The sequence below is a fragment of the Musca autumnalis genome, unplaced genomic scaffold (genome assembly GCF_047663935.1).
Source record: "Musca autumnalis isolate F117 unplaced genomic scaffold, ASM4766393v1 scaffold_1, whole genome shotgun sequence".
NCBI classification, from domain to species: domain Eukaryota; kingdom Metazoa; phylum Arthropoda; class Insecta; order Diptera; family Muscidae; genus Musca; species Musca autumnalis.
In genome coordinates, this window is record NW_027411644.1 from 320,844,037 (window position 1) to 320,859,095 (window position 15,059).

At 37.4% G+C, this 15,059-nt stretch overlaps 1 protein-coding gene across 1 annotated transcript in view; it reads right to left on the reverse strand.

The window, feature by feature from the left end:
• Positions 1–11,754: 11,754 nt before the first annotated feature.
• The window catches only part of Kul (Kuzbanian-like), a 614,198-nt gene continuing 610,893 nt past the window's right edge, over positions 11,755–15,059 (reverse strand). Inside the window, exon 13 of the mRNA XM_073962521.1 lies at positions 11,755–14,335. Within this exon, the coding sequence (XP_073818622.1) occupies positions 12,044–14,335 (2,292 nt within the window). The 3' untranslated portion in view covers positions 11,755–12,043. The remainder of the gene's footprint in view (positions 14,336–15,059) is intronic.

Here is a 15,059-nt window from a genome sequence, read left to right on the forward strand (position 1 = left end):
TTTATATTATTCTACATATATAATTTTTGATTCTTTCTTGGTTATTGTACCCAAACATCAAAGTGTTCACTTGGCAGTAACATCGAACGCATTATTCGATATAAATCCTTTGGCATATTCAAATACAGTTGTTTTTGTTATTGTTATTTTTTGTGTGTGTGTATGTGTTTTTGTTATGAATATCAAAAGAGGACCCTTTCACTGCAATGCAACAATTAAATACAAATAATGGACCAAAAACAGCTTGAAACAACTGTTGAACATTGGTTATTGAATAAAAATGCATTAGTTTTATTGAAACATTTATTCGTTCGTTCATTCATTCATACATTAATTATAACAATTGTAAATAAATGTCCAGTCCGTCGGTCTCTATATTTAGTGGGAATTAAAAGCTTCAAAAGGATAACGAGGTTATTGATTATAAAATCCTAATAATAAATTATTGGCATTGTGTGTTGCGTAAAAATAATAGAATTAGATTAGAAACAATTATTTTTTGCATTTTTGTTTGTTTTATAACACTATTTAAATTATTAGGGGTCATTGAACTTTACGTAGAAATACAAATACAAAATAATTACATTAGCATAGCTGAGAGTCTCTCTGTATCTCTAGTATTTGACCACAAATAGGTAACACAATCAGGACGAATTTAAAGCTCTAAGTGTCTACTTCAATATCGAACACTTTTGTTAAAATGCCCCGAACAAAAACTGGAATATTCTTAATTGTAATTAAAATCAATAACTTAGAAAAGTGGAATGGGCATTTCAACAAAAGTGTTGAAGTGTTGAGTTTTAAATTCGTCCTAATTATATTACCTATTTGTGGTCAAAAACTAGAGATGTAGAAAGACTCTCAGCTATGCGACTGTAATTATTTTGTATTTGTCCGTCCGTCTGCTTGCAGCGCACGATAACTCTCGAACGGATTAACCGATTTGGTCTACATTTTGGCTTTCATAATATTTTGTCCAAACTTAGTTTAAGTTGGAAGATGGGCCATATCGTTCCACTCTCTCGGGTACCGCACGATAACTCGTTATATTTCTACCAGACATAGATCATGTGGGAATATGGACAATATTAGTCCACTCCTGGTGTAGCATAAGACCTCCTTCCGAAACGTTATGATTCTTGTTGTAACAACACATGTTTTGTCAGGGGCATTTCCATACTTTCGGAGAAAATGTCCCGATAGCTTTACAACGGATAAACAAATTCGATCCACAATTTGGCAGTCGTAATATTTTGCGCAAACTGTCCCCTCCTTCGGGTACCTCCCCCACAAAAGTTCAAAATTTTTCTGCAAAATTATGTGTACGCTAACTCTCGAAGGGAGCAATCGATTATGTCCAAACTTTGTACATCGTACTATTCCTTCCATATATATATCGGGTTCATATATGGACTATATCGGTTCAGTCCTTCGGGTACCTTCCACACAAAATTCGGAATAAGTGAAGTGTAAACCGCCTCTCGGTTCGTCTTGAACTTTTTTCAGCATGTTGTCATTTCAGTTCCCTTTACCACCGTACAATCTTTTTCGGGGTCAACTCAACTCCATACTTCCTGAGATAATGGCCTAAAAGCTCCAGGAAACCTGACGGCACCACTTGAAATGGCAAATTTCAAAGATAACTCTCGCAGGAAGTTTCTGATTGGTCCAAACTTTGCACATTGTATTATTTCATCCAGTCATGTATCAGGTTGAAATATGAACTATATCGGTTCCGTCTTTCGTGTACCTCCCACACACAATTTGGGAAAATGCAGTTTGAGGACTCGTCTATTTGAAATTTTGTGCAGAAGGTTATTTTTACGGTCCCTATTACAGCGGTTCAATTTTCTTTCAGAGTAAGCCCAGACTTTCTAAGATAATGACCGGCCCAAAAGCTCCAAAAATCCCGCCGGCACATTACTTACTTACTTACTTAGTTGGCCCATTACAGAACATTTGTTCCATAGACCGAACTAAGAAAAGATCTCCATTCCTCTCTGTTTTTCGCTTGACTTTTTGGAATACCGCGCCTTTCCATTTCTTCATCCACTTGTTTGCTCCATCGAAGCTTAGGCCTGCCGATTCTGCGTGCACCGCCATGTGGCATGTATTCATACGCCTTTTTAGCGGGTTCATCATCGCTCATTCTCATGATATGGCCTAGCCAACGCAATCGTTGCATCTCGATACGTTTAACTATATTCATGTCTTTGTATAGCTTATATAGCTCGTGGTTCATATGACGTCGATATTCACCGTCAACGCACATCGGCCCGTAGATCTTTCGAAGAATTTTCCTCTCAAACACACCAAGCACTGCCTTATCTGCTTGCGCAAGTACCCATGCTTCGGAGCCATACATTAGCACGGGTAGTATCAGCGTTTTGTAAAGCGTTATTTTTGTTTGACGAGAAGTGGCTTTGTTTTTAAACTGCTTACTTAGACCATAGTAGCATCTGTTGGCCAATACAATTCTTCTTTTTATTTCACAACTGATGTCGTTTGTTGTGTTTACGGAGGTGCCGAGGTAGACGAAGTCTTTTACTACCTCAATATTATAGGAACCAACTTCCACAGTCGGTCCGAGCTCAATGGACGCATTGCGCGTCGACACCATCAACTTGGTCTTTTCACCGTTTACCGCCAGACCCACTTTAGCAGATTCTCCTTCGACCTTCATAAAGGTATCAGTTAATTCTTTTACTGATCGTCCTATGATGTCTATATCATCAGCATAAGCAAGTAACATGTGACTATTGGTGTAGATTGTGCCACTTCTTTTGACGTTTGCCTCTCGTATAACCTTTTCCAGCAGGATGCTAAAGAGATCACACGAAAGGCTGTCTCCTTGTCTGAAACCTCTTTTGGTACCAAACTCTTCGGAGAGGTTCTTTCCTATTTTAGCTGAGGACCTCGTGTCAGTTAAAGTCATTTTGCAAAGCCGGATGAACTTTGCGGGGATACCAAATTCAGACATGGCTTGGAATACCTTTGAACGCAGCGGGCTGTCGAAGGCTGCTTTATAATCGACAAAAAGGTGGTAGGTGTCGATCTGCATCTCTTGGGTCTTCTCCAGGATTTGCCGCAGGGTAAATATCTGGTCAGTGGTGGAGTTGCCAGGTCTAAAGCCGCATTGGTATGGTCCAATTATCTCGTTGACCATTGGCTTTAGTCGTTCGCACAATATCCCTGACACGATCTTGTAGGCAATAGGGAGTAGACGTATGCCCCTATAGTTAGAGCATACAGTCTTATCTCCCTTCTTGTGGACGGGGCACAGGATACTCAGGTTCCAATCGTCGGGTACTCGTTCTTCCTGCCAGATGGTGCTAACTAGCTGATGAATACACCTTATCAGCGTGTCGCCTCCGGTTTTGAACAGCTCGACTGGTAAGCCATCGGCTCCTGCTGCCTTATTATTCTTCAGCCGATTTATTGCTGTCTTTACCTCATCTTGGCTGGGCGGTATACATTCAATACCATCTTCTGGGATTGGGACTGTGGTATCTTCGTCGTCTTCGCTGCTATTGGATACCAACAGTTTTGAAAAATGTTCTTTCCATATCCTGAGTACACTATCTGTATTAGTTACCAAATTACCTTGCTGGTCTCTACAGGAGGATGTGTCTGTACCAAAGCCATCAGTTTGATGCTTGACTTGACTTTTCGGACTTCATTCTGGCTCCTGCACATCTCGAGTTTTTCACACTCCCGCTTTTCCATCTCTCTCTTTTTCCTGCGGAAAAGACGTTTCTCCTCTCTCCTTTTCTCCCTGTATCTCTCTCGTGCGCTACGCGTTGCTACGGGTTGTAAAGTAGCCCTATATGCCGCATTTTTCTCTTCGGTGGCAGCACGACACTCCTGATCATACCATGGTTTCCTTGGTGGAGGCCTCTGGTATCCAAGTATGGATTTTGCGGCTGTTTGAATGGAGTGGGCAATGCTTTGCCATTGCGCTGATTTGTTATCGGGATGAGGAGTGCTTTGATTAAGCAATTGGGCTAGTTGACTGGAATATGCTGTGGCTATCTGTTGTGATTGCAGCTTACCGATGTCTAACTTTCGTGTTGTGTCTGTTCTAGGAAAAAAGCAGCCTACTATAAAAAAAACGAAGTCGGAAAATTCAGTCTCCACAGTGAAAAATCTGCCGACGGTATGAGGCTGATAGACTTTGCAGCAGTAAAAGTATGGTAGTTACCAGCACCAGATTTAAGCATCTCGACATTCATAAGGGTACCGAACTGTCTCTGGATCAGAAAACAAGAAATAAAATTGATCACGTTTTGATAGAAGGAAGACAGTCATCGAGCGTTATTAAACGTAGCAAACAAAACACGAACAGACATAACACGGAAGTTGTACATCTGTAAGCTGTAATCACAACAGATAGCCACAGCATATTCCACTCAACTGGCGCAATTGCTTAATCAAAGCACTCCAGGTCCCGAAATATATCAGGACAATGGCAAAGTATTGCCCACTTCATGCAAACATCCGCAAATTCCATACTTGCTTACCCGAGACTTCCACCAAGGCACCCATGGTATGACCTGGAGTGTCGTATAATATAAGGGGAAACCATGTTTTCGGCCGATTTCATGTATTTTATGCACAAAACACTCTATTTATGTCTATTGTTATGAAATTAAAAATAAATTTACCAAATTATATTGAAATCGCTTCAGATGTTGATATACAGTTGGTCAACTAAATTATTGCAAAACCAAAAATATTGCAAAATTTTAAATAAAACAACCTTTTATTGGTGTAAATAAATAACGTTATTAATATATTTGTTAACAGTTTAATTCTTACAAGTGTTCATTAATGAAATAAAATAAAAAATTGCAAAATTCGCCACTTTTCAGTCTTACAAGGTATTTCTGGGAAAATGGGTCCCAATATTTCGTATTTCAACCTTTTCCTCCAATATCTTCTTGATATACAACCCCATACCATAATTGATAGTATTCCGAACTTTACGGTATGAATTAAATTTTTGTTTTTCACGACTGTGAGAGGATTTCGTCATACTTCTTGGGGCCCATCGCGATAGTATTTTTATTTTCGTCTCATCAGAAAAATAGTATAACATCATCCCAATATTCCAGCACTGGCTTTTTCCTAGCCATTCTTGATGAATGCTTGTTATTATGTAGCACTTTTCTGACGTTTTCTCGTGGCACACTTACTCCAAACTCGTTTTCAATAAGACGAGCCAATTTTCAGAGGCTGGTTTTGGGTCTATTGTTGATTTTATTATTTATACTTCTTTCAATTCGAGGTGTCCCTATTTTTGGTATGCCTGGTGGCGCCTTCAGTTTGAGCCTTCCTTCTATCTCGATGATTTCAGCAATTTCTGATTTCTGAAAATAAATCAAAAAGTATAAATCGCCTCTGCCGACAGATATGTGCCATCAGCCTGTGTGAATTTGCGACTATAAACAGATCGAATACCGGCTAACAACCAAAATATTTTCCCCCAAAAATTATGTATTCAGGGAGTTTTTAGAATGTTGTGGCCTGTTTGGATAATAGTTACTGCGTCTACATTTTAGTTGGTCACCTTAGTATTTATAGCTTTGTCAGGAAGCATGGAATTGCCCACAGTAAACAGTAAGTAAACAAGACTACAAATGTCAAAAAAAGTCCAAAGGATCCTCGAACAGTATTTAAACTGCACTTATGTTGAATTTTGTGAGGGACGTACGTGAAGATGTTGGCCACACATATTCTCTTGGAAGTTGTTGTACGTTTGGAAATAATTTTATTTGAAGGAGTGGGACCGAACTAGCTGTAATTTGACATTTGCGGTTTTCAGTGGTCACTAAACTTCTGTACCAAAAATCGTCAACATTGGTCCATGTTTTAGTATATCTCCCATATAACGGCACCTCCCGATTTTCGGTATTTTGGAGGTCTTACCTACATTGTTTGACGGAACTACCCGTAATTTGACTATTGAGGTTCCATGCAGTTATAAAACTTTTCCACCAAAAGTGTTAAAGATAAGGCGACACTTTGATACAGCCCCGTAGGTGGTACCTTTCACCTGGCTGAACACATTTGTTAGATTAGATTAGGTAATTTAAACATTTGGGGTTATCCATGGTCGAAAAATGTTTCCACCTAAAATTATTCCATTTTAATTAAGACTAGTTTATGGTGGATGGTATAAAAAGTTTGGCCCGGCCGAACTTAACGACTTTTTACTTGTTATAATTAGAACAAATATTATAAAAAAATATGATAAAAAAATATTATAAAAATCCTTAATTGTAACAAATCGCCCGAAATTATTAGATTTTATTGCACTTTCATTCATTTCGCAATTTTTTAGTTGACATCAAAAAACTGGGTACCTATACTCTTTGCCTCTAATTTTTGTTATTTCCGATCGATTTCAGCATTTATTGCCTTGATGTTGTCATAAACAGGTAAATCAACTCACATGTATAAAACCCTAACATTATTGAAAGAGTATATTGAAGTAATTCCAAAATGAAAATCTAAATTTTTAAAAATTCATCATTTGCAATCATTTAGTTGACGAACTTTATGTAGGTTTGATGTATTTGATGCACCAAACACCCACATTCTGTCTAATTTTGACGAAATTTGGAAATTTTCACCAAATTGGGACTACAAATAAGTTTGTTATTATTATATTGAAGTCGGCTCAGATTTGGATGTAGCTCCCATGTATATTTTTGGTGCACCAACCTCGCTATGTACGTCCAATTTTTATGAAATTTGTAACTAAATTTGGTTCTGATTTCCTGTATTTGATGCGCCAAAAACGATTTATATTATATTTTATTTTTAAGTTTTTGCCTTTTTAGGGGCGGAGGCCATTATTTGTAAGATTTTTAATTAATTTAAGTATTAATCGAACTATATGACCTAAGGAGATTATATTGAAAAGTTAGTAAGTTGTCAAACTTCGTTATAAAGGAACTATTTTCTGTGAAAATTAATATTTTTAATCTACAAAACGTGCGTTTTAGTGAAGTTCTACTTCGCCTAATAAGAGTGATCATAGTGAATGTTAGGCAATATCAGAAAATTGTTCTGTCAATAATGACCAAATAACTGAACATATGTTGAAAATGTTTGCCTTTGTGTGCAGTTAAGTCCAGGTTTGGTATTGGGTGTATGTGTACATCGATGTCATTTAATTATCACTACTTTCCGAGATAATGGTTCTAAAGTTTCATTAATTCAGCCAAGGGGCGTTTTATTCGTGTAGACTTGTGTTGATTTTGTCATTCAGTGAAATAAATAGGCCCACTGTTTCTGAAAGTGACAACATATTTAGTTCTTTTGTTCATAGGACATGTTGGTTCTCCCCACCACTCCTGTTATTCGTTTACATTAGGCAATTTTCCTTTTGGCAATTGTCAGTTTGAGGATGAGAGAGGTGAGGCATATGGAAGCCCAATATCTCTCAACAACCTCTTTAACCGATAAAATGACAATTGCAGCAAGGAAAATTACTTAATGTTAATCTGAAGGTACATGGTATATCTTCTTTTCACGTGTTGTTACTTTTAATACTGAATTTCAGTGGCCTTGTTATCGGTCTATCCAATAATATCTGTTAGGTTTGAGAGATTGTAACCCTTTCCTCAATGTTTTTGTCTTTGATGGAATTTCTTTTTACAATGGGATTAATTTGCAACCTTTTGTAAATGACATAAATTTTTATGGGTGAGGACTTGCAAAGGACAACATTAACTACATACATAAATAATAAGCTGTATTAATTAACATAAAAGCTTGCTTTGAGTGTTTTATTATTTTCTGACATTGTCAAACAGACACTGTAAAATATATTACCTCTTGAAATAAAACCGCAATTAATTATCAGATTTTTTGTGTTTTATTTATTTATGATTTTTTTCTCTGTTTGTTTTCATTCATGTATGATTATTATTTTTGTTTTGTTTTACTTTACACAATTTATACATTAATTGACACATAAGACATTTTAAAACGAATTTCATTTTATTTTAGGTTTTTTTTCTGTTTTCAATTTGTATTTTGTTCTTTTTGTTCATTATTCGATTGTTATGGGTGTTTTTTAGATTTAAGCTTATATATCATAGTTTATTAATTAATTATTTACTTAGCTATTAATATTAGTAATTATACAAATTAAAAAATGGGAGACTAATAAAAAATAAAAAGAAACACAACTGGGACAGAATATACTTTACACATAATTTCTCTGTTCATGTTTTTGTTGTTGTCGGGGGTTCTTTTTTGTTTAACTACCACAATATTTATGCTGACAATGATACATAATTATTTTATATTCAACTGCCTTTTGCTTGCTTTGCTTAAAATTGATATTACTATATTTACGGTTAGTTTTTACACAATTATTAGTTATAATTATTATTATTAGATAGTTATTGTTTTTTATAAAATTATATTATGTATTTGTTTCTTTTTCTTACATTTGCATTTTATTTATTTATAACATAAAAATTTACACAGTTTTTTTACAATAGTTAGTTTTCTTTTACGAATATCCAATTTTTGTTGTTCCTTTTTTTAAAAGTTTTATTTATTTGTTTCTTTGTTCGTTTATTGTTCCAATTTTTTGTATGTATTTGCTTGCATTAAAAAATAATTTATTTATAAATAAACTACGATCACAAAATAGTTTTGAAGACTTTTGTTTTTTTTTCGAAATATTTGGAGTTTTGTTTTTTGCTTGAGGGATGGGTATTAGAGGGAAGTATAATTTCAGCATTTTTTACATATTATTTTTAAATAATAATGAGGAATTAAATAAAAGTTTGCCCTTTTTATACACAGACAAATTGAAGGCAAGATTTGTTTCTGGGCTTTGTTATTGCCATGAGAGATGTTGCGCACAATTCATATTGTAGCATGGAAGAATATTTAAAGCATACTTTTAGGCGCTAGTATCAAAGATGTAATTGGGCTATCGTTTCTCTGTGAATTGTAAGAGGGAAAGCCAGCCAAATTCATTAAATCAAATGGTCCTGTTCCTTTACTATTAAAAATGGTAACAGTGGCAGTAAATGGTATAAGTGGTAAACTGCTCTCATATAAATTGTATGGTCCCGGTCCACACTAACGTGAATTTCATTAATAAATTTCATGAAATTAAGCGTTCTTAAATCGAATTCCCCACTACAGCAGTTTTATGATTTTACTCTACTATGGAAGTTGATCTAGAGACGCATAATTTCATGCAATGTTTTCAATGAAATCACTCTAGTGTGGACCGAGACATGCTAATTAAAGTAAGGTAACACTTTGCAGGTTAAAAATGGTAAGAAATGGTAACCGCATGCACGTAAAGGAACAGGACAAAATAGAACAGCGTACAAAACGTACAACGTACATCCGTAGAGTCCGTGTCCAAGCCCCGCAAGAAGGAAAGAACGAGCAAGATACATATACATATTTTCCGAGCGTTTGGGAAGAACATATAACAGATACCCTGTCAATGACAATAAAATCGTTCTAGGCGTTAAAATATAAAAAAAATTTGGTACAATTGTCGGAAAATTTGGGCTCCACAGAGGGATAATAAGGTCACATTGCTGTCAACAATTCAAGTCATAAGAAATCAAATTGGCCACTACCTTGGGCTTAAATGCCGTTTAGGGGCACCTCTCGGATCGGGCTGAAATTACAGTACAGTAGATAGCCCTTGGCATCCTGAATACAACGATATATAATTTTCCGGGGGGAAGTCCACACTTCCCGAGATATGGGTCTTGACATATCGGTAATTTCGTACTTTCACACCTATTTTTACACCTGTTTATAGGAGAATGTATTAAATTCCTGTTCAAAGCCGGCTACTTAGGAAACTTTAAATTTACAAGAAAATTTTGTTTGCGTAACCCAATTTTGTCATAGGAGAAAGTTGTAAATCCCGGCCGAAGGCCAGCTACTTAAGAACACTTTCAATTTAAAACAGAGTTTTGATTACGCAACCCACCTTTGTCCCCGTCCATAGGAGAAAGTCTTAAATCCCCGGCCGAAGGCCCGCTACTTAAGAACACTTTCAATTTAAAAGAGAGTTTTGATCGCGTAGCCCAATAATAACTTAATAAATTATTATCAGAAAATCGAATTGCCATTATTAATTATTGGCGGGTGCCACCGTGGTGCAATGGTATGCACACCCGCCTTGCACGCTGAAGGTGGTGGGTTCGATTCCCCGGCCAGTCAACATCAAAATTTTCAACGGTGGCAAAATACCCCTCAGTAATGTTGGCGACATTTCCTGAGTAATTCATGTAAAACTTCTCTACAAAGTGGTGTCTTCAGACACGCGGTTTGGACTCGGCGATAAACAGTAGGTCCCATATCATTGAGCTAATATGAATCGGGCTGCACTCATTGATATGAGAGAAGTCTCCCTTGTCCCTTATGGGATGTTTGTGGAAAAATTATTATTATTATTATTATTATTATTATTACTATTATTATTATTATTATTATTATTAATTATTGGCGGCATTGGAAAGTACTCTTCGTGAGCTTTAAAACGAGTCCCATAGGTTTTAAAAATAATGACCCATATATCGGGAAGTACGCACTTCCCACGGAAAGCTATATATCGTTGTGTTCAGTGTGCCAAGGGCTATCTACTGTAAAAATTTCAGCCCGATCCCAGAGGTGCCCATAAACAACATAAAGGCGTTACAAGTACGAAATCTCCGAAATGTCAAGTATGGACTTCCCCCCGGAAAATTATATATCGGTGTGTTCAGGGTCCCAAGGGCTACCTATGGTAAAAATTTCAGCCCAATAAACAACCTATAGGTGTTAAAGTACGAAATTTCCGAAATGTCAAGACCCATATCTCGGAAATATGGACTTCCCCCGGAAAATTATATATCGTTGGAATCAGGGTCCTAAGGGCTAACTATGGTAAAAATTTCGGGCCGATCCGAGAGGTGCCCTAAACAACACTTGTTACCTACCTTATTCAAACGTGGGGAATACCGATATTCCATGCCTAACTAAAGCAACACTGTAAGTCGAAGGGAATTAAATACATTGGAAAGAAAAAAGGAGGACAAAAGTAATACACTCTCCTCGTGGTTTGTTTCTGCGAGGCTATTGACTCTTACTGGGGAACATAGATAAGTGTTATCTAGCGAATTACTGGTCATGTCTTCCTAACCCTCATTATTATAAGAGTTCTTTTGTTGTTGATTGGATTTTTCAAATAGATTTATAGTGCTCGGCTTAACTTAACGATAAAATTAATCATTGCATTTTAAGAAGGACCTTCTCAGAATTAATTTTTAATATTACAATTATATCTTAAAGTCCCCCAAGTTTGTTTATTTTGCGTTTTGAAATCCATCCAATAACAAAAGGAAACAAATAATGTTGACCGACCCTATGTCTGTTATCTGTAAATGACATGGTAATGGCTGTAATCTGCTCTGATTTAGCTTTTGAATATTTGTTCAGAGATTATATTTTTCTGTAGGATCTCTGCACTTCGAAAAAACATCAACATCATCTCTCAATGGCCAATTCAACATTTTTTGAAAACAAATAATTTAAAATATTTAGATATGTATGGTAATGGATGGATTTTGAGGGGAAAGTCTTCCATTTGTTTCTTTGTTTATTTTGTTTATAAAAAATTCACAGATTTTCAATCTAATGACAATTATCGAAATCTGTAGTTTGTTAGTGTGTATTACCGTTTGTTGTTGTTGTTGTTCGTGTGGTTATTTGTTTAATATCATTTTGTTAATACCATTTGATTTTCAGTTAAAACGGCCTTAAAAATAGCTGTTCCCAAATTGAAAGAAATACAAATATCCATTCTAGAGAAACGGAAATATAAAGAAATTCTAAATAAACACGAGGGCAGTGAGGCGGCATTTCCTTGCTTTGTAGAGTAAAAAAAATATCGAAAAGACCGTTGTATCAAAATGCTCAACATTTAGTGTCCGTCTTGTAAGTACCCATTCATACGCTCCTTAAGGGAACGCATCTTTTGACGAACTCCATAGATTTTTGACTAACTAACCAAATTTTCTATGTCGGAGACCATTACCTCCAAGTCTGAAGTCAATTCTGTGGCGGCGGCATGAGTTTTGGAATTGTGGTGGCTGATCGCATTTGTAGAGTTGGAGTTGGTGGTGGAGGAGCAGGTGGAAGCGGACGTCAAGGCCGCAGCAGGCAGTGGTGGTGGATGATAGTTGTGGGTATGTTGTCTTACCGAATTGGAACGTTGATGGCCCGGCGGTAGGGGGGCACTGACAACCGGTGGTGGTGGCAAGCTTGTGCGGCTGCGTCTATGCTCGGAGGCTTGTGTTACTATGGCTGGATTAAAATTAAAACTATTGTTCAGATTGGCCGGAGAATTACTACTACCCGCACTGGCAGACGAACAGCTGGAGGAGGCTATTGAGGCCGTGTTGTTGCCAGCTGCTGCCGCCGTATTAAGCAAACTAAGACTAGCTCGTGGTATATTACTAAAACTAGCTCGCGACGAACGTTGAGCATTGTATGATGGCAATTGCTGGGATGCGGTGCCAGCTATACAGGCGGCTGGTGTGGACGAGGAGGAAGATGATTTGGCCAAGGCATTGCCCGGCATTTGATTAGGGTGGCCTGGTGTGGAGCTTATGCTACGCCTCAGTGGCACAGGGCCTCCATGACTCTGCTGTGGCGGCTGCACACTAAGCCCACTCTTACTGCTGACCTGTGTCAGTTTGGCGTTGTCCATGGACTCCCTTCTTAGATTCATATTTGAATTACTACGTTTGGCTGGTTGTAGACCGCCACCGGGAGGATCTTTGCCATTCTTGGCCACACTAGACTTGAGATTAAGACTACTGCGTTTCTTGGTTTTGCTTAAATTATGTTGACTATTGTTTATCAGATTCTGTGTGCTACCAAAGTTGCGACTCAAATTATCAGCATTGCTATCACTGAGCTTGCGCGATGAACGCTGGTTATCCACAGCAAAGGGATTACTAGAGCTAGATGATCTCTGGAAATGTTGTGTTTGTGAGGTTGAAGGTTGGTTATCTAAATTTGATTTGCTAGATGAACGCTTAACCATGCTTGAGGAGGCGCTGTTACTAGTGGATCTTTCTCCTGATCTTTCATTTACAGCTGGGTCACTTAGACGTTTCTCGTTGTTTGTAGATTGTATGAATTTAAGGTTTTCATAGAACGGATTCTCCACCCGTGATGGAGCTGTTTTGGGATTTAAGGTTTCATAGTTGGGTTCATTTAAGGTTAGAATTTGATTGTCCTCATCATTGTTGGAGCGCAGCAAAAGAGCAGCTCTCTTGGTTTTTTCTCCCAAAGATCTGGCAGCGCCTCCACTACCAGTGCCATTTCCATTACCAGCATCCATTTGATGTGTGCCACTGGCCCGTTTGTTGTCAGTGCGGGAATGACGTTTGAATTTTGTATTGGTTGGATTGCCAACGACATGGGTCTTGACTTTGGTGTTCTTCGAGAGACGCAAAGCAAATTTGAAAGGTGGCTTGTACACCACTTGCAGTTTGACCTTCTCATTGGACAAATTACCCATGCTCTTACTTTTGGTGGGAGTCTTTTGAACCAATCGCTCAGGGGTGCTTTGGGATTTACTCATGACATTCTTTACCTTTGATGAGTGTTCAATGTGCGAGAGAGGCTGTGCCACAATTGGGGATTCGAGTAACCACTTTTGTACCTTACCAAAGGTGTTGGTGTGATTATTTGCGGAACTTAGACCACCTGTGGTGCGTGTGGAATAATCAATTATCTCTTTGCTGTGCTTCTTCTTTTTGGATTTCTTAAGATTTTCGGCAGCACTGGCTGCTTTTTCGGCACTGATCACAGTATTGATGACATTTTGAGCTGTTTTAGTTTGGCTACCAGAGATGCGATTCTTTTTGCCACGTGGTGGTTTCTTGGCATCATTAGCGGTGCCAGTTGTGGTTGTTGCCACGGCTGCAGTTGCAGAGCTGCCAGTGGCAGCGGCTGCTGCTGCAACTTTAGTAATACGACCATGTCCATGCGAGGTTTTGTTGATAACCTTACTTGCCTTTGTAACTCCACCACCACCTCCTCCATTTCCTACTGCACCTCCTCCTGTTGTTGTCGTTGTTTTGCCAGCTTTACCATTGGCTGCTGTTCGCTCGCCTCTCACCTTCTTTTTGAACGGAACCTTTGTCCGAACGGCCGTGTGAACAATTACGCCGTTGTTGTCGTCGGGCAGACGTACAGTTTCGGTGGTTGCGCTGTGAATTATTGTCACCGATTTCAGTTTTAGATTTGATCGTTTCGTCAGAAGTTTCGTGCTCAGGATCTGAAAAAAATAGAAGCGGAGAAAGGGCATATGGAAATTTATTAGTTGAGATTATTGTAGAATATTAGGCTGTAAAAAATAGCAATAATTTATAAGGTTTTGATGTAACAATAATAATGGCCACTAAATGAAAATAATAGGTTTCTTCGATAACTTTTTTTTACTGAACAAGTTTGTTATTTGCTCTGTTCCAGAACCTGCAAGAAGCTACTACTTTTTACTACGATAACATTTTTTCCTTTATGTTATCGAAAAAAATTTTAAAAATTAGTAGATTCTTGCAGTACTGGAACAAACCAATTGTTTGAAAAATTTTTTGGGGTACGCTGAAAAAATTGAAAGCTGAAAACCGAGTTCATCATGTCAAGAATAAGGTGATAGTGATTTACATTAGTTCTATGGGTAATTAATTGAAATTTTTGCATTGAATAAACAACACAAATATCTATGGAATCCTTAAAAATTTGTTCTTTTAGGAAATATTTCAATGCTCTGGGACAAAATGGAAATGAATGATATTTCTCTAGCCATATTAAATGAGTGAATTTTTAAAGTGTTTCTTGTTTAGCGTTAAAGCTTAACATAATTTCTTTTCGTTTAGCCAAACTACAGTAAGATAATTTAGGTTTTTGCCACATATGTACAATACGTTGCACAATATTAAAACTTACTACCAGCTGCTGCCGAATTAATTTTGGCTAATTGTTTTTCATATTCTTCCTGT